We start from the raw sequence: 24,671 nt of genomic DNA on the forward strand, positions 1-24,671 counted from the left end.
TAAAAAATTTTGGATGGCGGAATTTTGTGCCGGTGAGTGTATGTTTAGCGCCACCGATAAATAAACGCATAAATGTTGTAAAACTTCACTTGAAAAAGGTGCGTTGTCACCGAAATATATGTAGCAAATGTAGCACCATAATGTACGGATTTATTACTAATATTTATTCTTGTTCCAGGTAAGAATCTCAATTGAATGGGAGCAAGAACTGTTGTATCATGGGTAACGTATTCAAACAGAATTTTACATCATTAATAATAGGCAATCATTATTAATAGCCTAGGCCAAACTAGGACAAACTACTTTGGCCTGCAGTGTGTGTATTTATATCAGGATAAACTAGTTTGGCCTAGGCCATACTAGTTTATCCTAAGGTTCTGAAATCGGGTTTGGCCGGTAACATAATATACATATTTCAAAAATCTGACGATTTGAGCGTCAGCTGAGTAAGGAAATGGGTGAGTCTCAAAGTTTCACAAAAAAAAGCTATTTTTCATTAGTTACAACTCTGCTTCTCTGGGTCTAAAGACCTCATGGATACACCGTTTTTTTCACTTTTTTATGTTATATTTTTGCTAATAATGTTTGTTTCGATAAAATACTTACTTTTTGAGTTATTTGCGAAAAACCGTCTAAAACGTGTTTTTTTCCTTCAGAGTTGAGACTTCTGAGCTTCACTGATGAGGCATAAGGATGCTGAAATAGCTATATGGAGGTGGTGGTCCAACTCTGAATCAAATATAAACAAAACCTGCCTTGATCTTTTTTATGTTTTTTTTTTTTGTTAAAAAATGAACATATTCACTCGCGAATAACTCGAAAGTATTGACTTCGTGAAAAAACGCTATAGAATACAAGTTTCTTAGAATTAGTCAATTTGTCCACTTCCGGACTTATTTTGGACTTTGGACACCTCAAGGCACACATCGGCACACTTTGGGCACACATCGGCACAATATCACTTTTTTCTATGGCATGTTAGCTATGTGTATGCCAAATTTCATGTCAATTCAAGCGGTAGTACGAAAGTTGATAATAACCGAAATATAGGGTGTCAAACTTAAACTTTTAAATTTGGTAGGTGTACAGTACCTACACTTTCTGCCAAGTGTGATAACGTCACACTTGGTATAAAGTGTAGGTGCTGTAGACCCTACTAAATTATGTTAAATAATCGTTTCGGGCTACTACCAGAGGCGTACGACAGGGGAAAGTGAATGGTGGACACTTCCCAAATTCTACGCCACTGACTTAACTGCTATTTTAGCATAATTTTTAGATTCTCCAATACTTTATATGTAAATAATGTACTCTTCATTCGTAACGATCAAGTCATTAGTTTTCGAGATATTTGAAGTTAAAAATGAAACGGCAGTTCTTTTGATTAATGTATTATGCTCCTTCGTTTTTAACTTCAAATATCTCGAAAACTAATGACTTTCTCGTTACGGATGAAGAGTATATTATTTACATAAAAAGTATTGGAGAATCGAAAAATTGTACTAAAATAGCAAATGCGCCAGTGGCGTAGAATTTGGGAAGGGTCAACCATTTACTTTCCTCCGTCGTACGCCACTGGTAGTAGCCAGAAACGTTTGTTTAACATAATTTAGTAAGGTGTACAGTACCTACACTTGAACGAAAACTACTTGAAATGGTTTTTAGTAGCTACAATGAAACACAAAAAATTGAATTTTGCATCGTATATTTAAAATGCGTTTATCTCGATTATTTCATTCATAGGAGATTCTGACCAATAGAAAGCTACAGAAATCTAAATTAAATCGATAATTTTTGATAATTTCCCGTCGTCAAGTATATTACGTCAGATGCCCTTCGTTGCTACGAAAAAATACATTCAGTGACATTAATGACAATTAATGTTTTAAAAATTATAAAAGTGATGACTTTCAACCCTCAAATTAATATTTATAACAACTGTTTGTTTAATTGTACTAATTTGTACTTACATAAATAAATTACAATAAGATTTTGGTTTTGAACAGTTTTATTCATGAAATAATCGCAACAAATTGCACTCGATCTCTAAAATTAATATAGAATTTTAGAGCTCTTGTGCAATTACTACTGAAAACTGTTCAGTTCAGTGAGATGATATGAAAAGTATATCTTTTTTAAGTAAAAATAATAGGGGAATAAAAGTTTTCATCTCAAAATTATGTAGAGTGGGGGATAAAAAAAATTGAACGTATTAAATGAGCGCTGACATATGAGCGCTAAAGACGTATGTGGCGCCCTCTGGGTAATATATAATTTTTGGTGGGGAATTTCGGTTTGTCATCCCAAAACCCCCCACTTACCAAATTTCGTTACTGTCAGGAAATATTCAAAAATAAATAAAATAAAAGTTTAACTTTGACACCCTGTATTTCGATTATTATCAACTATCATACTAAGGTAAATTAGCTTAAATCGACCTATTTTGAGCTCAGAAATCTAAAGTTAAGCTATGGCCCATTCGTTACCACACACCCTGTATAATTTATTGTATGGTTTATGTACTTACCGACCATCAAATATTTGAAGAATTTTTAAACCACCTTACCTAGTGATTAAAAAAACACTTAACCTTGGCCCATTTGTCGGATATTGTGTGACCTGTGTGTGGGACACAACCGGTCATCATCTTCATTGATAAATGTATTTCTTCTTCCAGTAACTAAGCAGTTATATAGAGAAAACTAGTTTTGTTTTTCTTTTAAATAAATGTGCTATTCCAAATATCAATATTTCTTTTGTTACAGAACAAAGAGAAGATATAACGATATCTTGTTCTTGGGAACACTGAAATTTACATTTTCGTCACGTATGGGGTATGAGATAAAAATATTTGATAAAAAATATATAATATACATTCAATTTATACAAATTCAATCAAAACGTAAAGGCAAACGTATGACTAGTGGAGTCAATGAAGGTGGATATGAGTTATTACCTCAGATTTCGTTGAACCTCCATCGATTTTCATAAAAATTGGTGGTTAAAGGATACCTCAAGGAACAAAGGTGACATAGTGCCAACTTGCGCTTTTTGCATTTTAGGGGTGAAATACACCCCTTTTTTAAAAATTATTTTTTAGATTTCTGAAAGTGCAGTCACTGTAAGTTTTCACTTCCTATTTTGTTGAACCTTCATCGATTTTCATGAAAATCGGTAAGTAGTTAGAGGATATCTCAAGCAATAAAAGATATATAGCATCAACTTGCGCTTTTACATTTTAGGGGTGTCATACACCCCTACTTTTTAAATTGTAAAAAGCAGATTTCCGCGTTATGGCGCAAGTAATCTCGTTTAATTAAGAAAAATAAATATTTTTTTTATATTTATGTGCATGAATTACATTTTTTTTTTTTAATTTTTCAAACCTTATAGCAATTAACAAGTCGAAAATCACGAAAACCTTATTCTTCTATATTTCTGAAAGTGTAGTCACTAAATGTTTTCACCCACGATTTCTTTGAACCTTCATCGATTTTCATGAAAATTGTTGATTAGTTAGAGGATACTTCAAAAAACAAAAGTGATATGGCACCAAGTTGCGCTTTCTGCATTTTAGGGGTGAAATGCAGCTTTTTTTTTAATGATAAAAATGCAGATTTCAGCATTCTATGGTCCATTCGTTACCACACACCCTGTATAATTTATTGTATGGTTTATGTACTTACCGACCATCAAATATTTGATGGCACACTTTGATATATGGGAACACTGGAACAGGGGCAGTTTTAATTGTGGAACAGGTTAAAAATTTGGAACGGTCACACCACGAAAACGGCACATTTATTTTGTCCGACAGAACAGACTTAAACTCTTTGAACAGAGATTAAACTCTCATGCAAAAATCAGACCGCTATTTATCACCAAATGGGCGCTTCAATGAGTGGAACATGTAGAATATGTCAAATGATAGGAATTATGACAGGTGATAAATAGCAGTCTGATTTTTGCATGAGAGTTTAATCTCTGTTCGGAGAGTTTAAGTCTGTTCTGTCGGACAAAATAAATGTGCCGTTTTCGTGGTGTGACCGTTCCAAATTTTTAACCTGTTCCACAATTAAAACTGCCCCTGTTCCAGTGTTCCCATATATCAAAGTTTATCCGACTAGACACCCTTAAGCTATTAACAAATTTTCAGCTTGCTACTTTACAGGCTACGTTAAATATGAAGTAAATGTGGAAGATATACACTGGTTATTCATTTCAATTTAATTTGATTGTTTTTTAATCGTTTACAATATTTAAAATAATTAAAGACATAAAGTTAGGGATTTCAAAAATAAATTCAGTTCTCACTGGCAGGGTGGAAAATAATAAAGTGCCATACAATAGCATTTCATTACAATGCTCATTACACGCATTACAGGCTGCTCCGTTTGAGAAAACTCATACTCTCAAACTTTGAGAAAACACTCATTCAGTTTCGACCAACCCTGTATTAGCTAAAATTAAACGTTTTGCTAGATTAATAATTTTTGATTTCCAAATTGATTTTCTGATGTCAAATCACTACAATTATACAGGGGGTGAATATTGCTATGAAATTTGAAAATAAAAACGTAATTATCTTTTAAACTACTTTGTATAACATCACAAAACCTGATATTTTAAGAAATAAAACATAGAGGAGAATCCAAAAATGTAAAAATATACAGGGTGTTCCATTAAACAAAAGATAATTTTGTTTCACCCTGTCAATATGGGTGGCCCTGTATATTTGGAAATGTATTTAAATTCTGATATTATCTATGCCCCAATCTCACCTAAATAAACTTCTTTCGTATCTCCTACAACAAACGACTAATTGGACTTCCCACAACCTGTATACATACAAAATCTCCGCTATAAAATTTTTTCAAAGAAAATGTTATTGGTTTTTTTAAAATAACTCCGTTAAATTTTGAAATATGAGATTTATCCAAAAACCATTACAAAGCTAAGTAAAAGGTCTATAACACTGTATTAAACATAATTTTCTAAATCCTTTATTTTTTTTAAATACAAGGTGAAAGGGCACCGGTTACATGGTTCTCGCAGTAAAATTTAGGTTTTAAATGTTTCTATCTCGGTTATTTTTTGTCGTAAAAAATATTAAAAAAAGAAAAAGCTTAAATAAAGTTAAAACTAAAATTTTGTTCTCTACCATTTTTTAAGTATATCGAGTATTTTTGGAGTTATTATCAAAAGAAAATGAAATTCACGAAAATTTGAAAAATTCTAATTTTTTTAATCTTTTTTTTTTCAAAAATATGCATTCTAAACCGGTCAAAATTGTTGAAGTTATTACTCATGTTAAAATAAATAAAGTTTTAAATGGGTTACTATAAATATATTGCATATAAAAGTATTCCTAATATCGTCCAATAGCTTCCAGTAAGCTTGAAAATCTCAAAAGTTGAAACACTTTGGACACATTATGCGAAATGAATCTAAATATGCGCTCCTACAAGCCTCCTGCAAGGATAAATATTTGAACAGCGGGGTCCAGGATGAAGAAGAACATCCTGGTTGAAGAATCTCAGAAACTGGTTCAACACAACATCTGTTCAGCTTTTCCGCACTGCTACAGATAAAATTAAGATTGCCATGATGATCGCCAACATTGGTCACGGATAGGCAATCAAGAAGAAGAAGCTCTGTGTAGAGAAGTCTCTCGACTTCTTGTTGCTTGTTGCTTCACATTATTACATTTTGCCGGAAATGTAACAATGTATGTGAGAGATACAATAAGAAACAAGGGACTTAAATGAAGATGCGGGATAACAAAGATCCAAGTAAAATCGTTGTGTTTTAACTGTAAAAAATGAGATGAAAAAATGAGTTCAAATAAATTTAGTAAAACAAAGTGATTTTGGATTTGTGCCCAGTAAGTAATAATGATTAAATACATTGTTCCGACCAACTAAACACGCATATTATACTCTTTTTATGAGATCTTTCAGTTTCGCATCGTAAATTTTTGTCGCCAAACAATTACATCGTTATTTCACGGTTTACAAATTCGTTATATATTTCAGGCTATTGTCCGATGAACGAATACACTTGGCAACGTCGCGAGCTCGCTTCACCTCTCCTCGCAGAGAGAAAACTCCGAACTCCAAGCAAAGATCCTTGTAGTTCGCGGTCCGTTCAGTTTAACCAGCGCCTGGTCGCTGATAGCGCGTTTTCATTCCACCAAAATATCACATTTTTTTATTTTTTACTGTCGAGCGAGAGAGCTGACTAGGCTCAACACTCCTTTCACAAATCCGAGGCATGCGGTCGTCCACGTAACCGTTTACGCTAACACGGTGAACAGTGTTTCAGTGAACCAACAACGGAGAAATATAATTCTATTAGGAGGCAAAAAAGTGTGAGAAAAGTGCGACAAAGTGTCTCAGCGGGATTTCGGGCGTCAAAGACGTGGAGTTATACGACCACGCAGTGTTATGGTGGCCAGTCAAGGCGTTGAACCCCAACAGAATGCAGAGATGTACTGCGGACCCGTACATTCCCCATATGGTGATTACTACCAGGAAAATCAGTACTACTTGCATCCGGAAATGTGCCCGGCGCACGTCTGTGCTATGGGAGATTTCGGTAAGCAAAACTTCAGATCCTCTTCTATTTATGTGGGATGCCTTAAGGATTATAGAAATTATATTTAAATTTACGTCACTTCTGAAAAGTTTTACTAGTGAATGAGAATAGAAGATACTTTACGATTGTATTAGCGAGAAATCAATATTTAATATTTTACAAATTCATAAAAACATACCTTTATAAGTACCTAATCTAGTTTCTGCTAGAAAGCAATTATTGTTGTCGTTTTACTACTTTTACTGAAAGTTTGTAACTTTCAAGGCGAGTGCAAAAACACAAAATACAAGTTAAATTGCAAAAGATTTCTTATACCATCATGGTGTGAACTTAAACTGTTTTTGTAAACTGTACCTATAATCTATAATACGTGATAATCCTTTTACCAAAATTCACAACAAAGCTTTAAACATTTTCAAGAGTAACACGTTCACCAACTGTTATTAAATAGATCAAATTATTTATAATTTATCTTTCATAGAAATTCCCAATCTTCTTCCGATTGTACCTGAGGCCTACTACAACCACTTGTTGATTACTTAGTTTTTCAACTTGCTGCATGAAGACTAAAGCTGCCAAATATTGCCTTGCCGATTTTGAATTTTATGTCATTTCAGTACTTTGTTAGACTCACTAGTACTTGTTTTATACTTTATGAACTTTCAATATTCTTTCAGTATCGGGTGCGAAAGTCATTATTTTCATCTGTTTTTTCAAATCTTCATTGGAATTCAGTTTGCACGAAAGTTAGAGAATTTCGAACCATTCTTTACAGAATTGGTATGGAACGAATGGGATCAAACATACATAGGTACGTTAGTAGACAGGCGCGGATCTAGAAATTCTTAATAGAGGGGCTAGACTTCCCGAAAATATTAGATATTATTATCCAGATTTAGCCATACGGTTCATGCTCCCTCTAAGGCTCTGAGCACAGTGCGGTCCCAGTATAGCTTGTAATTGTCGTTTTCAAGCATTCAATCAGTTGTTTTCAATCAATACGTCCCAATCTCAACAGGTTATTAAATTAGCAACATGCTTGTCGACTTGCTCGCCTATGCCCATAAGCCCTCTTCCTCCTAGATACCGCGGTAATGTTGTTCTCTCTACTGCACTAAGTGGATGATATTTTTGTGCCTTTGTGAGAAGTGTTTTTTGTTTCTGCTGAAGACTTTCTATATCCGTTTTTGACCATTTTATAACTCCAAATGAGTAACTAAGCGCGCAACAGGCGTTAAGCGGAAAAATTCACTCATCACAGATACTTACGGTATTAAAAGAACTGAGCTCTGGTGGGGCTCTTTCCGTGCTATCGAGCCCTAGGTGACCGGGTCTGCTGGAGTAGGTATCTCTCAAAAATCTTTGTGTATATCTGGACGTTGAAAGTGGTAAAGCTTTCAGCATCGCCTATAGAGATGTCCATTCAGACCCAACTATTTTATGTTTTCTAGAAGGTTCTTCGGAATGACTCCAGTAGTAGAGAGACTAAGAGGTATTGTCTGGGTACTTCCAAATCTCTGTACTTGGCGATTTTTCGTTATATTTGACATGCAGATTATTGTTGGTAGGTACTGCCACATCAGTTGTGTTGTTTCTCTCATGAATTTATTAACTAATATGAGATTTGTTCTATTATGTGCCACTGTTTGATCTTCAGTTCCAGTTTAACTTGTAATTATTGTCATTCTCAAGCATGCTCTCAGGGACGTATTGATAATATGGGAGATGGTTGGTTTGGAGAAGTCCCACTTTGATAGTTATTTATCTCTTAATGAACGATCTTTCCTACTGAGTCATGCCAGTTGCCAGTTGCAGCAAACGCCTGGCAGCCCCTGGTGAGATATTGGATGCTTTCTCGGGATATACATCCATATCGGAATTACGTAGTCGTTTTCGATCTGATTGTCTTTTAATACCGCTAGTTTTGCTACACCCAAACCGAATTACAACAGTGAATAAAATATATTGAATGAAGTACCAATGTTGCCACATAGGCTAACATACTGTCCATTGTTTAAAAGGTGTAAAACATATCATTTCATAAATTAATAATTCAAATTAAACATTCTGCGTCAAATAGTTACACAAAATGATAATTTATAACAGTGATGTTTCTTTGCTGAAGGCGGGACAATTGTAAAAATTTAAAAAAATAATATTTATAGACTAAATATAATAGGGGGTCTAAGGACCCATTGAGCCCCCTCTGTATCCGCCCCTGTTAGTAGATATACTAGCCATTCATGTGATTTTTAAATACACAGTGTCTAGTTTCTAGTACTCCTTACGTACTCCGTGACGTTACAACCCTTCGTGGGTTTTAGTTGACTCAACAACATGCCTCCATTTTTCTCTGTCTTGAGCTTGAGCCATCTTTATCCAGTTCTCCAAGCCCATAGCTTTCAGGTCTAGTGCTATATTATGTCGCCACCGAAGTCGAGGGCGTCCACGTGGTCTTCTTCCAGTTGGAAATGTCTTCTGAGGTGTCCTCTCCATTGGAGTCTTGTGGACTTTATTTCTTTTATGATCTTGGCATCTGGGTATAGTTCTTCCAGCACTTGTTAGTTCTTATCCTATATTGTCCTACTGCTTCATCAAGCATAGGCCCAAAGATCTTCCTTAAGATTTTTCTTTCCTAAACACGTAGTCTCGTTTCGCTTCTATACATTACTACGAGTCGTATTATTGTTTTATATAGTTGTATCTTTGTAAGTCTTGTTAGTTGTTTCGATTTTGTAGGGTTTTGAAGGGCATAGTGGGGTGGCCAAGCTCTTTGATAACCCGAGCCATTTTTCAAAATTTGAAATTTTTCTAGAGCCGCAATTAAACAATTAGATATTGAAAAGGTGTAAAAAGGTATTAAATTTTTCTCTCAGTGTTTGGATTTCACGAATTTTAAAGTGAAAGTAAACGGATCATATCGTTGTTTCAAATATGCTAATAATTTACAAGCAGCCTTTACTAATTCAGGATACTTATTCGAATCTTCATCATCCTTCGATCTTTCTCTAGGACGGCCTAATCTTCTACCGCCTCTCAAAAAACACTGTCTTTAACACTCTGCCTTCCTCCGATTTTACCACTTGACCTGTCTACCTTTTAGCTTTTATATGTCTCACGATGTTTTGATTACCATACACAGTCACCAATTCAGCTTTGCGGCACCTTCTCCACTCTCATGTCAATTTATCTTTTTGAGGGCCAAATATCATTCTGAGAACTTTCCTTTCAAATACCAGCAAGAATTGGGCGAATAATTGGCATGTACAATTTTAATTCAGATTGTCTTTTTAGCAGTTTAGATCTTAATAATGATAATAGGAGTAAAATGCGCTATTCCACGCAGCTATCCTTGCCGAGACCTCTTTTTTTATATGTGGTTGTCATCTGTGAATACCGCCCCTAGATATTTAAACTCTTTTACTACTTCGAAGTTGTGGTCATTAATATTTATGTTCTGCCTAATTCTTTGACAATTGGATTTTTGGTTACTAGCGTGTATTTCGTCTTCTCTTCATTTATTCGAAGGCTCAGACTACCTGTTTCTTCCTCGAGTTGTGAAAATACCTCTCTCACGTTTCTTGTAGAATGAGCGACTGCACCTAAATCATCAGTAAAGGCCAACAATAATTTTGATCCTCGATACGCAAATCTCCTGTCAACTCAGATGAGATTTTACTTATTACATATTCTAAGGCCCATTGAATAGCAACGGTGATAAGGGGTCTCCTTGTCTAAGTCCTGATGTTACACTAGTCTTTTATATTTGTTGTCAGTAATTTAAGATATTTTGAAACACAAATATTAAAAGTAATTCAGGTACATTTATTGAGAGCCGCAAATAATCCTTCAAAGGTGTTTCAAATCACATGTGGCTCGCGAGCCACAATTTAGCCACCGCTGGATAGTTGTTTCTAGTAGGTCTTTCTAATTATTTTTATTAGGAATTTTCTATTTTTGATATTTTTTACTAGTTTATCAGACACTTCTTACCGTTCCGTGTCTGCTAGGACGTTGAAAGTAGTTATTTTTATGTTCTTTTTTTTTGTCTTTCGTTGGCAATAAAGTATGAGACAGTGGGACAAAGTGTCTCAGCGGGATTTCGGGCGTTAAAGACGTGGAGGTTATGACCATGCAGTGTTATGGTGGCCAGTCAAGGCGTTGAACCCCAACAAAATGTAGAGATGTACTGAGGACCGGTACATTCCCCATATGGTTATTACTACCAGAAAAATCAGTACTACTTTAATCCGGAAATGTGCTCGGCACACGTCTGTGCTATGGGAGATTTCGGTAAGAAAACTTCAGATCCTCTTGATTCTCTTTATGGGAGATGCCTGAAGAATTACAGAAACTGCAATTATTAAATTTATGTCACTTCTGAAAAGTTTTGCTAGTGAATCAGAATAGAAGTTTGCCATTGTGTACCCAGAAAATAACATTTAATATTTTACACATTCATAAAAAACACCTTTATAAGTACCTGCCTAATTTAGTTTGTGTACTATAAATTAGAGCGTATAGAAAGCAAATTGTTGTTGTTTTACTACTTACTACTTATAAGTTTGTAGCTTTCAAGTCGAGTGCAAAAACACAAAATACAAGTTTATTTCTTATACCATCCTGATGAGGACTTAAAGCCCTCCACTCACGGTACTGCGGCATAGTTCAATTTAGTTGATCGTGTGTGACCGTGCATCCACAAAATCGTTCAATTTGTCCACAGAGAGACTGGCCTGTCTCCTGTCTGCTGCAGTATGCAGAATTGATATCATCGACGATCTTGTCAAACGCCCTACTACAACCACTTGTCGATAACTTGGTTTTTCCACTTGCTGTATAACCACCAAAACTACAAAACTTTCCTGATTTTATTAACCCTCTTAAGGCGGTGCGGGGTGCAGCTGCACCCCCGATCTCGTTTTTCTCACCTATCTTTATTAATAATTTTTTTTTGATTTTTGTCCATTTTTTTATTCGCATTAAATTCAATTATAAACGCATTCGACCGATTACAGCGTTTAAAACTCTTTGCGTTTACGTGCTTTTTTGGAAAAATGACTGTAGGGTGCAAATAATGAAAATTTCATATCCTGAATTGGACGTTTCTGATGTTTTACCTGGAGCTAACAGAGCTACAGAACAAGGTCGGTGTTACTTATGTCAGAGAAAAAAGACCGAAAGACCCGGCATAACTGCATGTGTTTATGTGTAAAAACTTTCTGTTAATAATAATTTTTTTTAAAGAAGGAATGAGTACTTTGTAAAATTTATGTTTCATAGTATAATAAACAAGTCCTAATTATCTTTCAAATCCATTTCCCCGACGTTCACATCTAAAAAAACGGACATACAGGTGGGGTGCAAATGCACCCCGCACCGTTCTTTACGTAAGAATCTAAGCACCGCCTTACGAGGGTTAAAAAATGCGTTCGACCTCTCTATTTGATACTTCGAATCATTTCAGTACCTCTTGTAAACTAGTACTTCTAATTTTTAAGACTATAAATTTTAAAAATGTTCTGTCAGTATCGGGTACGAAAATAATTCTTTTCAGCTATTTTTTTTTTTCACTCGAATCCATTTTGCACGAAAATTGAAGAATTTGGTCTTGTCCCATTCTTTATAGAATGGAATGATAGGAATGAAGCATACACATGTTGGTAGCTACACCAGCTATTCATGTGATTTTTTTTATACTTCGAATCATTTCAGTACCTCTTTTAACTAGTACTTCTAATTTTTAAGACTATAAATTTTAAAAATGTTCTGTCAGTATCGGGTACAAAAATAATTCTTTTCAACTATTTTTTTTTTCACTGGAATCCATTTTGCACGAAAATTGGAGAATTTGGTCCCATGCTTTATCGAATTAGTATGGAATGATAGGGATGAAGCATACACATGTTGGTAGCTACACTAGCTATTCATGTGATTTTTAAAGAGACAAGTTTTGCTAGTATAAAATTAGAATGGAAGATACAGTCGGAAAAATGAAAGAATACCCATGAATGATCACATCAATCACTTATTTTGTATTTGCTGTCTTTTTCTATAAATAACAAACGTTTGTTATAGAAAAAGACAGTAAACTACAAAATAAAATGATTGATGTGATCTTTCATGGGTATTCTTTCATTTTTCCGACTGTAGTTTACGATTGAGTACCTAGAAATCAATATTTAATATTTTACACATTTATAAAAAAACATCTTTATAAGTACCTAATCTAGTCTGTGCCAGAAAGCCACATAGCAATTGTTGTTTTACTACTTAAAAGTTTGTATGAGTTAGTTTGCAAAGATTTCTTATACCATCGTGGTGAGGACTTAATATTGTTTAGAACTATAATATATTATAATACCTACTTAGTCATCCGTTTACCACAATTGACACATTTATAAAAAAACATCTTTATAAGTACCTAATCTAGTCTGTGCCAGAAAGCCACATAGCAATTGTTGTTTTACTACTTAAAAGTTTGTATGAGTTAGTTTGCAAAGATTTCTTATACCATCGTGGTGAGGACTTAATATTGTTTAGAACTATAATATATTATAATACCTACTTAGTCATCCGTTTACCACAATTGACACATTTATAAAAAAACATCTTTATAAGTACCTAATCTAGTCTGTGCCAGAAAGCCACATAGCAATTGTTGTTTTACTACTTAAAAGTTTGTATGAGTTAGTTTGCAAAGATTTCTTATACCATCGTGGTGAGGACTTAATATTGTTTAGAACTATAATATATTATAATACCTACTTAGTCATCCGTTTACCAAAATTGACAACATATCTTTAAACATTTTCAAGAGGAAGACGTTCAAGAATTTTTATTAAAAATATCAAATTATTCATAGTTTGAAAATTTGGGAAAAAATTCTTAATCTTCTTCCGAATGTTGGAAGACCAATGTTGAGGCCTATGACAACCACTTGTTGATAACTTTGTTTTTCCACTTGCTGCATGAACACTAAGCTGCAAAAAATTGCTTTACTGATTAAAAAAAATGCTTTTAATCTCTAGACCGGGAGATATTAGATAGAAGTTCAGCCATAATTTTCCGAGTCCTGCCCTTTGCAATAGTGAAAGGTTAGAGGAGGTACTTACAAAATCCACGGGTTTTCCGTGACATTTTCCTGTGAAAATGGGGTGTTGCAATGAATTTCTGAGTCGCCATATCCATAAAATGACAGGATATTATGTCGATTTTATGACCTACCTACCTAATCTAGTTTGATCTACCTGCTAGAAAGCGATTGTTGTTGATTTTCTACTTATAAGTTTGTAGCTTTCGAGGCGAGAGAAAAAACACAAAATACGAGTTAGGCTCTTAGTCTAAGGTGAAATTTCTTGAATCATTTTAGGCACGATGGGACCCTATAACTTAAATAGTAGAACCTAAAAGAAAACGTTTGAACACTGTGCCGTCACTTTTCAGTGGCACATGCGTCGACAGTGGCGCATCAAACTTTCCACTTATGGACGGGATAAATAAATTAAAAGATACCCTCCCTTACTAACAGAATTAATTTTTTTTATTTTTTTAAGTTCTATGTGATTAACACATAGGATTCAGCGTAATTTTAACCCACCACCCCCTTCCCCCTGCCCTCACCATCAAAAACTTCAGTTTTCGTTTTTATTTTTTTTGGTGGGATGCAATCAATTTTTAATTTTAAAAAAATCCACACGCATAGCTGAGGCTTTTATAAAACATGCCTATTTTTTATAGACCATAGGTAGAGTGTACATAACCTCAAAAAATTAAAAGAAATTTTTTTTTTCAAAAAAGCGTATAACTTTTTTTAAGGAATAGCTGCAGGTCTAATTTTTTCTTAATCTTGTGTGTTTTATCAAACACTATATTTTTAATTTTTTTCAGATTTTTCCGTAAGGCTCCCCACCTTCAAAAATCCGAAAAACTGTTTTTTGGGGGGTTTTGGGGGATTTTCCCTATTTTATAGACTTCATAATATATCAAATCAATTTTGTTTTTATAGGTTATATGTAACTTGAAGTAACTGAGTCCTTTAGAATATTTAAAAATCAGAAAAACACGTTCAAACCCCCCAAAACCCCCTTAAAAAACAGTTTTTTGGATTTTTGAAGGTGACCAGCGTTACAGAAACATCTAAAAAAATTAGAAATATTGTGTTTGATAAAATACACAAGACTAAGAAAAAATTAGATCTGCAGCTATCCCCAAAAAAAAGTTATATACTTTTTTCCAAAAAACAAATTTTAAAATTTTTTTGAGGTTATGTACACTCAACCTACTGGTCTATAAAAAATAGACGTGTTTTATAAAAGCCTTAACTATGCGTGTGAATTTTTTGAAATTTTAAATTTGATTGGATCCCACCAAAAAAAATAAAATCGAAAAATAAAGTTTTTGATGGTGGGGGCAGGGAGAAGGGGGTGGTGGGTTAAAATTACGATGAATCTTATGTCTTAATCACATAGAACTTAAAAAAATGAAAAAAAAATAAAATTCTGGTAATGAGAAAGGGGATTTTTTAATTTATGTATCCCGTCCATAAGTGGAAAGTTTGATGCGCCACTGTAGACGCATGTGCCACTGAAAAGTGACGGCACAGTGCTCAAACGTTTTCTTTTAGGCTCTACTATTTAAGTTATAGCGTCCCGTCGTGCCTAAAATGATTAAGAAATTTCACCTATAGCGGCTCTTAGTCTATTAGTTTTCAAATATTTTTTACACCATCGTGTTGAGGACTTACTGTTTAGAACTATTTTACCTGGTCATCATTTTACCAAAATTCACAACAAATCTTCATTCACGAACTTTTATTACAAAGATCAATTTATTCATAATTTGAAAATTTGGGAAAAAATTCTCAAACTTCTTCCAAATGTTCTTTAGGCCTACTACAACCACTTGTTGATAGCTTGATTCGTCCAGTTGCTGCATATATGCACTAAAGCTAAAAAAGCATGCTTTCTTGATTTTATTAAAAAATGCTTGTGAGCTCTCTGTTTTCTTCTTCGATTTTAGGTCATTTTAGTACCTCTTTTAGAGTCACTAGTACTTCTAATTTTTAAGACCTGATAAATACCTATATCTTTAAAATGTTCTTTAGGATCGGGTGCAAAAATCATTGTTTTTAGTTATTTGTTTCTTCATTTGAATCCATTTTGCAAGAAAATTGGACAGTTTCGTCCCATTCTTCACAGAATCAGTATGGTATGAAAGGGATGAAACATACGCACATTGGCAGATTCGGTTAGGGCTTGTTCTTATAAGAGCTGTTTGCCAACGTCGACGCCGCGATTCACCAGTTTAAACGCTGGTAAACTGGCGGTTGTATATTATGTACGATGTTGAGGGGTTGCATTGGTTTCTATGTTAACTTGAACCGCGGCGGTTGGGTTTTTCAGGTAAACCGCGACGTCAACGTTGGCAAACCGTCCGTATATGAACGAGGCCTTAGCTGTTCATGTAGGTTTTAAACAGACAGCGTCTCGTAGGTCTTTTAAAATTACGTCTTCAATAATTACTTCTTGTCTATCATTGATATAGATCAGGGGTGGGCAAATACTTTTAAGCGCGGGCCAAAATGAAATTTTCAAATTGTTTCCCGGGCCGGTGTACTATACCGCGTACGTACGCTGTGCACATGCGAATGTTTTTGGTAAAGTTTTGCCCTGCCCAAGAAATTTTTTGACAAAAATACTTCTTCTTCTTTTTATATAGACATGACTCTGTCTGATTTTTCAATGTTCCTCCAGTAAGTTGTCGTTCCATAGTTTTTGTGGTCTTTGCACTGATCGTTTTTCTATTGGGGAACCGTCTTTCGTCGTCCTTATAGTGCTCTATTTATGGTCATTTGGCTTATGTGGCCATTCCATTCTACTCTTCTGTTTCTTACCCGCTTATTCTCCCGGGATCTCCGTCGTATATCTATAATTCTAGCTCCGTTCCATAGTGTCTTGCCATCGATTTTTCGAAGGGCTTTCATCTCCGCTGTTTCGAGCAATTTTTTTTTCCTCTCTGTGTCAGGTCCTGTTTTTGCCGCGTATGTCAATATTAGACTGATGACTGTTCTGTAAATTTTGCCTTTCATTTCTTTTGCGATAATTTTATTGGTACATATTGTGTCATTCAGGCAACCTGCGGCTCTGTTTGCTCTATTCACATGATCTTACACTTCCGTTTCGTGTCTTCCGTAGCTAGATAGTGTGATGCCTAGGTATTTAAACTCCATCACTTGTTCTATTATCTGACCTTCCAGCTCCAATTTACATCTTATTGGATTTGCTGTTATAACCATGTATTTTGTTTTTTTTGGGAAAATTAACATGTTAAATTTTCTGGTGGTTATATTAAATTGGTGCAGCATACGCTGTAAATTATCTTCACTCTGAGAAATTAGCATTGCATCCTCTGCATTGCAGATTATTTTAAGTTGTTTTTCTCCCATTTGGTATCCTTTTTTGGTTCTTACTTTTTTTATTGTTTTATCTATGATTAGGTTGAACAATAAGGGTACACATAATAATAACTCATAGAATCCCCCTGTCTTATCCCATTTCCAGCTTCAATTGGGTCAGTTAGTTAATCTTCTACTTTTACTTTTATTGTGGTAGATGTTTTAGATCGTTGACAACAATATGTTAAAGCATTTGGACAAAGAAATTTTACTGTTTATAATAGATAATAGTAACAATAAATTATCTTACTGGGGTGTGCATGCAAACAATTTGTGCCCAGTAAAATATGTCACGTAATGTTTAAAGAAATATGGTTCATTGTATCATTCATAACAAGGATCCAGATAAAAAATGAAGATATTGAACAAGTGAATAAAAGGATTCTGTATTACAAAAGATCTAAATCCGAAATCTGAAATTCGATCAAGAATAGGGCAATCAAAAGCAGCCTTTTTGAATACTAGGAAATTTCTGAGTAGCCAAAGACTCAATCTGCAAATCCAATATCGGATGGTAAAATGTTATATCCACTCTATTCTTCTTTATAGTGCCGAAGATATTGAACAAGTGAATAAAAGGATTCTGTATTACAAAAGATCTAAATCCGAAATCTGAAATTCGATCAAGAATAGGGCAATCAAAAGCAGCCTTTTTGAATACGAGGAAATTTCTGAGTAGCCAAAGACTCAATCTGCAAAACCAATATCGGATGGTAAAATGTTATATCCACTCTATTCTTCTTTATAGTGCCGAAGCTTGGACTGTTAATGTTGACTTAATGAGAAAGCTGAAGCTTTTGAGATGTGGCTATTTAAGAGAATTTTGAAAATACCCTGGACCGATCATATTACGAAAGAAATGGTGCTGCACATAATGGGAAGAGACAGAGAACTTTTGACTTATCATTAAAAGAAGAAAGATGTCATATTGGGGCACAGAAATCATAAGTATGAGTTGTTGCAGCTGATTATGAAGGGTAAACTCAAAGGAAAAAGGGTTCCTGGTAGACGACAAATATGCTGGCTAAAACCAAAACATCACTCTCTCGAAGAGCGAGAGAAGTGATCGTTCAATTCTATGTAGTAAAGTAGGAATATACGTAGTTACAACTGTTCGAAATTATAATACTCTTTATTATTTACATATTTCATTATTTATATGAACATTACGCACATTAATACTGTTAATTTCAACAAAATCGCATAAAAGAGATTAAAAAAATGCTTCTGGGATTTTTCAACGGGCCGCGGGCCGGCTTTTGCCCACCCCTGATATAGATATAAACAACTATATCAGTGTTTTTTAGTCCACTGTCATTATGATTAAGGGCGTAGGCGCAAAATTTCGCGCCAATGTGTTTTAAATGCATTGAAAATGTTGTGTGATTTTTAATTTCAAATATCTCATTCAAAAGAAACTTTTTGGATATTCTAAGGGACTTTCGGTCCTCGGTAATAATGTAATCTTTCGTTCTGCGTTTAAATGATTCAAAAATACCTATTAGTTTTCCCAGGATTCGAAAAAAAAATGCATTTAAAACACATTGGCGCGAAATTTTGCGCTTAAGACCTTAATCCAGGAATTTCGTCGTGATCCGGTTATCTTCTACCTTCGATCTTTTCTTCAGGTATGAATTGTAGAAGTATATTTTTCACTTCTCATAATATGATCGAAATATTTTTCCACTCTTTAACCCTGTATTTGGCAAAGTATTTCAGAGTGTAAAAAATATCTGAAATTTGATGTTCTGTGTCAGTTTGGCATCACAATCGATACGCAACAAAAATAAAATTCACAAAACCAAAAGAACGTGACTTTTGAATTTGTAGCTAAGAAGCTCCATAGCCAATTACAAAGCAAAGTTACAAGTTTGAGGTACAAGTCTTTCCTAGCAAGGTGTGTAGTTATATAAATCAGATGATCAAATTTAATATTTTATGTTTATTTACAATAAAATGTAATAAAAAATATCAAACATGTTAAAGGACATTCAGAAGAACATGTGAAATTTTTCCAAAAATATTAGAACTGAACTCTGAGTAAAAGACATGTTTATGCTTCATTGTGAAAACAAAAACATTTCTTTTACTCAGAGTTTAGTTCTAATATTTTTGGAAGCATTTCACATGTAGTATGCTTCATTGTGAAATCAAAAACAATTTTTGGTTTTAGTCAAACATATTCGTTTGTCGCTTATACTGCATGCTATAACAGCAAATCCAAATGTACAATATCTACGACTACCTTGGTAGTATGTTTGGAGTTTGGGCCAATGAGTAACTGACTTTGGTTGGTGGCTTTATCTCATACAAGAGATTAAAATTTATTTTTGGTCTTCAGGGAAGGTCTACCTCTTTTGCTTTCTTTATCTATGTATGAAAGTAAACTTGCTAACTCTATTCTAAATGCTTTCATAGGCATATGTTTTTCTTTCAGATTCGTACAGATATTTTTGTAGAGCATTATATACAATTTTCCTATAGGTAGGTTTATCCAATATTTAAGTCAGATTGGGAAAATATCATATCTTGGCTCTACTTTGACTTCTATACATTCCAAGCAGAGAGTTTGCTTTATCAACCCCTTTCATGTACTTGTTATATTGGGAATTCGAGTAGGGCAGGATCTATTTACTTTCCTTTTTTTAGTTTTACAGAATCTTTGTACATAAGTTAGTAAATCCCATAAAAAGTACTCGCTAAAAGTACACATTTACTGTCACTCCATTTAGTAATTATAATACCCTTTTCGGTTGTTTGATACTTCGGTTGTTTGATTGTCCTTACCTATCTTAATTTCCAACATAATCAAACAACCGACTTATCCAGAAGAATAATACAAGGATGGGCAGCATACGGAGCTCTTAGGAACGTTTTTAAGAGTGACATTCCAACTAATATGAAGAAAAAAGTTTTCGACCAATGCGTGCTACCGGTGATGACATGACCTATGGTGCAGAAACATTATCGCTCACAAAGAAAAACGCACAAAAGCTAAGAGTAGCGCAGAGAAGATTGGAGCGATCAATAATAGGGGCCACTCTGCGAGACAGGATTAGAAACGAAGATCTACGAGCTAAGACCAAAGTCATAGACGTCATTGAAAGAAGCTGTAACTTAAAATGGAAATGGGCTGGACACGTTGCCAGAATGAAGGACGGAAGATGGACTCGTAAACTAGTTGAATGGAGACCAAGAGCCGATAAACGTAGCAGAGGAAGACCACCAACACGATGGCAAGATGACTTACGAAGGACAACAAAAAACTGGGTACAGCAAGCACAAGATAGAACACTTTGGAGACAAACAGGGGAGGCCTATGCCCAGCAGTGGATTGAGAGAGGCTGCTGCTGATGATGATGATCGAGATGATGATGATGGTGATGAATACCCTTTTCGGTATCAGACTTATACATATACTGATAGTCCTTGTCCTTACCTACTTTGTCGCTTTCGAATATACATACATCCCTTGATCCTCTTTGGACTAATTGTTCCTTCAGAGAAATAAAAAGCTCCAGATCGAAAAACCAGCTGTCACAAGGAATTACTGAATTTGGCGAATCATCATAATAAAAAGTAGTTTTCCTTGTAAAATCTGCAACAAAAAAAACTTGTTATAAACTTGCAATGTTGCTTTTTAGCTACAGTTTTTTGAATGCAGATTTTACCGTTACATAGGTCATCTGTCATTGTAAATATTTCAAAAAATAAGTAATGAACCTTTATGTTTATGGACAGATGGTTATAATGAATCCTATAGATTTATATAGATTTCAGACATATAGAGGTAGGGGAAGACTTCTGATACAGAGAACGGATGCTATAAAATAAAGTACTTCTTCTTTAAATGTCATCTCCGCGACGAAGGTTGCAATCATCATGGCTATTTTGACCTTCGAGGCAGCTCCTCTGAACAGTTGCCTTGAGTTGCAACCAAAGCATTCTCTCTGGTTCTTCAACCAGGAAACGTGTCTCCTTCCTACTCTTCTCCTGTCCTCTCTTTTTCCTTGAATTATGAAACTCAAGATGTATATTTCGCCTTTTATCATATAACGCAGAACTAGTTACAATAGTTACAGCAAACTAGATTTGTACAACATATAAGATCGGGAGCACTAGAGACAACTAAGGGAGACTTATGTGCAGCAGTGGACGCTACAAGCTGTGTAAAGATGGTAAATTCTCTTGATAGCTGATGAAAAAAACACACGTTAAAAAATCTATACAGAGCAAAACTAGCTCCAGTAATGAATATTGCCATGTATAAAAAACTATACAGAGCAAAACTAGCTTCAGTAATGAATATTGCCATATCTAAATTAAGTTAGATAATCCTAGTTAATTATATAATATAATACTTAATTGCCACGCTAAGTAGGACTTATGTCACGCAAGTTCAATTTTAGAATAGGAACAAAACATTCATTAACTCATTTAGTCACCACTTACCAGAAGCAAGATTGAAAAATTAAAGTTCTGATGCTATTACTGCATCAATTTAAATGCGGTTTATGACCAAATTAATTATTTTCTACAGTTTCTTTTATTTCCCGTAAGTAGAGATATTGTTCGAGATATATTAAAACTGCGAAATGGCTGTTGTAATCTGGGCTGATTATCGGAGAATAGGCCATTTTTGGGAAAAGTTATTTACCAGCAATTTTATTGCTGGAATCGAATCTAATGATTGTATATATTAATAATATAGATATGCAAAGTCCGCAGATAGTGTGCTACTTTTTTTATAAACAAAATGGCGCCCGAAAATCGTGTTTTTTTCAATTTTTGCTCTATAACTCCAAAGATTTTAACTTTAGACCAAAAATACTCAAATAAAAATTCACCGCAATTAAATTCTGCATAGAGACGTGTTTTTTCCGGTTTACTTCGACGAAAACTTTCCCCGGAAAAAACGGGTTTTTCCAACAAAATCTTTAATTTTCAACTAAACTTTTAGATAAGTAGTAAATTATAAACAATTTTTTGGCTTATAAACAAATAGAATATCTCAGGAAATATTAAACTAAATTAAATTGTGAAAACGGTACTCGAAAGTCAGCGGCAGGACGCTTCTTTTAAAAGAACAAACGTTTAATTATGGCGAGTAGTTCCTGAGATACAACCGGTCAAAGTTGACCGAAATTTACGGCAAAGATATAAACAATAGGATCATAATTTTTAAACCATCACCTTTTTATTTTTGTCCTCTTTCTCCACACCAATTTTCATATCTTTAAAATCCTCATAACATATTATTATTATAATAAAAACTATCGATAATACGTGTGAAAATTGCCAAAAATAGCAAAATTCCAATCAAAAATTAGGTTGGAGAAAATGTAACCCTCAAAGTTCAAAATCGGTATATGTTAAAAAAATGCATTTTCTCGGCTTCCCATGGAGCAATTTCCTTCATTCTTTTTTTGTTCCCAAGTAACTCGAGTAGACCCATCGAACTAACGCATTATTAAATGTCAAACTTGCTTTTCTTTTGTTATAATAAATTAATTTATTTATTATAACACAATATTTTAATTTGTTTAAATAAAAATTGTTTAAATAATTATACAGCTTTCAAATGAGAATATTTATGTTTTTAACTTAAAAAGGTACACTTGTAGTAAGTTTATCTAAAAAAAAGCCTACAACTGGAAAAAATATGTAATTTTCTGTTCTCATAAATAAATTAATCTATTATAATAAAACAAAAGCAAGTTTGACATTTAATAATGCGTTAGTTCGATGGCTCTACTCGAGTTATTAGGGAACAAAAAAAGAATGAAGGAAATTGCTCCATGGGAAGCCGAGAAAATGCATTTTGTTAACGTATACCGATTTTGAACTTTGAGGGTTACATTTTCTTCAACCTAATTTTTGATTGGAATTTTGCTATTTTTGGCAATTTTCACACGTATTATCGATAGTTTTTATCATAATAATATATGTTATGAGGATTTTAAAGATATGAAAATTGGTGTGGAGAAAGAGGACAAAAATATAAAGGCGATGATTTGAAAATTATGATCCTATTATTTATATCTTTGCCGCAAATTCCGGTCAACTTTGACCGGTTGTATCTCAGGAACCACTCGTCATAATTAAACGTCTTTTCTTAAAAAAAAAAGCGTCCTGTCGCTGTCTTTTGAATACCGTTTTCACAATTTAATTTAGTTTAATATTTCCCGAGATATTCTGTTTGTTTATAAACCAAAAAATTGTTTATAATTTTAAAATAATCCTGAGGCCGCTTAAATAATTCAATTTCAATTCTGTAAAGTACATTAGATAGGTATAGTATCTTTTTATGAAAAAATCATAGTTATTCTTATGCATCATAATTATTGTCGTTATTATAGCGACCGTAAATTTTTAATTAACATTTTAATTGTTGCTAAACTGTTCATTCAATTTCCATAGACTTCTGGAATTATAATAAATACGGAAAGGACTTTTACGTTACCAAGTTATTTAATTATTGATTAACAACTACTTATCTAAAAGTTTAGTTGAAAATTAAAGATGTTGTTGGAAAAACCCGCTTTTTCCGGGGAAAGTTTTCGTCGAAGTAAATCGGAAAAAACACGTCTCTATGCAGAACTTAATTGCGGTGAAATTTTATTTGGGTATTTTTGGTCTAAAGTTAAAATCTTTGGAGTTATAGAGCAAAAATTGAAAAAAACACGATTTTCGGGCGCCATTTTGTTTATAAAAAAAGTAGCACACTATCTGCGGACTTTGCATATCTATATTATTAATACATACAATAATTAGATTCGATTCCAGCAATAAAATTGCTGGTAAATAACTTTTCCTTGCATTTTGCTAATTAGCCCAGAGTAGTTGGTACCTTTTAGATAAGCGCCAGCCATTTGTTATTTGCATTTTAGTATTTCCATCTCCTTGTAATGTCCCAGAAATGTTTTATACTTAGATCTTATTCGAAATAAACTATGTATTCTTCTTCCTCTTTAGCAATTCTGCTTGTTTATCGGCGGATTGGTTTCTCTATGGAAGGTTGCCACTAGTGATATACTTCTTCTGCAGAATGGTGATTTATCTCTTGCTATTTTGACCACACGCACACGGGTCAAATTTTAGTATACTCCGTCTAATTTACTTACCGTTGCACGTCATCCGCGTCATAGTCCGTGACGTCACATGATACCAACACGAAATATTTAGGCGGTAGGTGTGTTCTTTTTTAGAATCATTTTGCCGAGTACACTGGCATTACAGCCACTAGACATATTTTATTATGTACGCGTAGAAATAATATTTAAATATTTCTATTAATGTTAACTTAAAGAAATACACAATAATATTTTTCATTTAATTTGTTTAAATCGATTATAAAGCGTTTTTATGAAGTACATTTGTTCGGAACACACTATAACTGTAATCGAACGAAGGTGATATTTTGGCATAAATTGGTAACATTTATTTGACAGTTGCGGTGATGCCACTTCATATTTGTTTTTATTCTTTACTATACGTATTTGTTTCTTTATATTTACTGTTTTTATTATGTACTTTAACGTAAGATTATAACTTAATTCTTGTTTTCTATTTCTAAAGTTTTTATTTATTTACATTGAATATTAATTTGTTTCGCTGT

The 24,671-nt window shown here is 33.9% G+C and overlaps 1 protein-coding gene across 3 annotated transcripts in view; it reads left to right on the top strand.

Moving 5' to 3' along the window:
- The window catches only part of LOC114325841 (fibronectin type-III domain-containing protein 3a), a 725,050-nt gene that overhangs the window by 304,564 nt on the left and 395,815 nt on the right, over nt 1–24,671 (top strand). The window contains exon 1 of one of the 3 annotated variants that reach the window (XM_050649164.1): nt 6,143–6,597. The exons of 1 other annotated variant lie outside the window; for it this stretch is intronic. In XM_050649164.1, coding sequence (XP_050505121.1) covers nt 6,447–6,597 — 151 coding nt within the window. In that variant the 5' untranslated portion in view covers nt 6,143–6,446. Of the gene's footprint in view, nt 1–6,142; nt 6,598–10,860; nt 10,891–24,671 lie in introns of those variants that run through there. One more of the 3 variants, XM_050649165.1, reaches the window with a different exon arrangement.

This window comes from Diabrotica virgifera, chromosome 4, assembly GCF_917563875.1.
Source record: "Diabrotica virgifera virgifera chromosome 4, PGI_DIABVI_V3a".
Classification (NCBI taxonomy): domain Eukaryota; kingdom Metazoa; phylum Arthropoda; class Insecta; order Coleoptera; family Chrysomelidae; genus Diabrotica; species Diabrotica virgifera.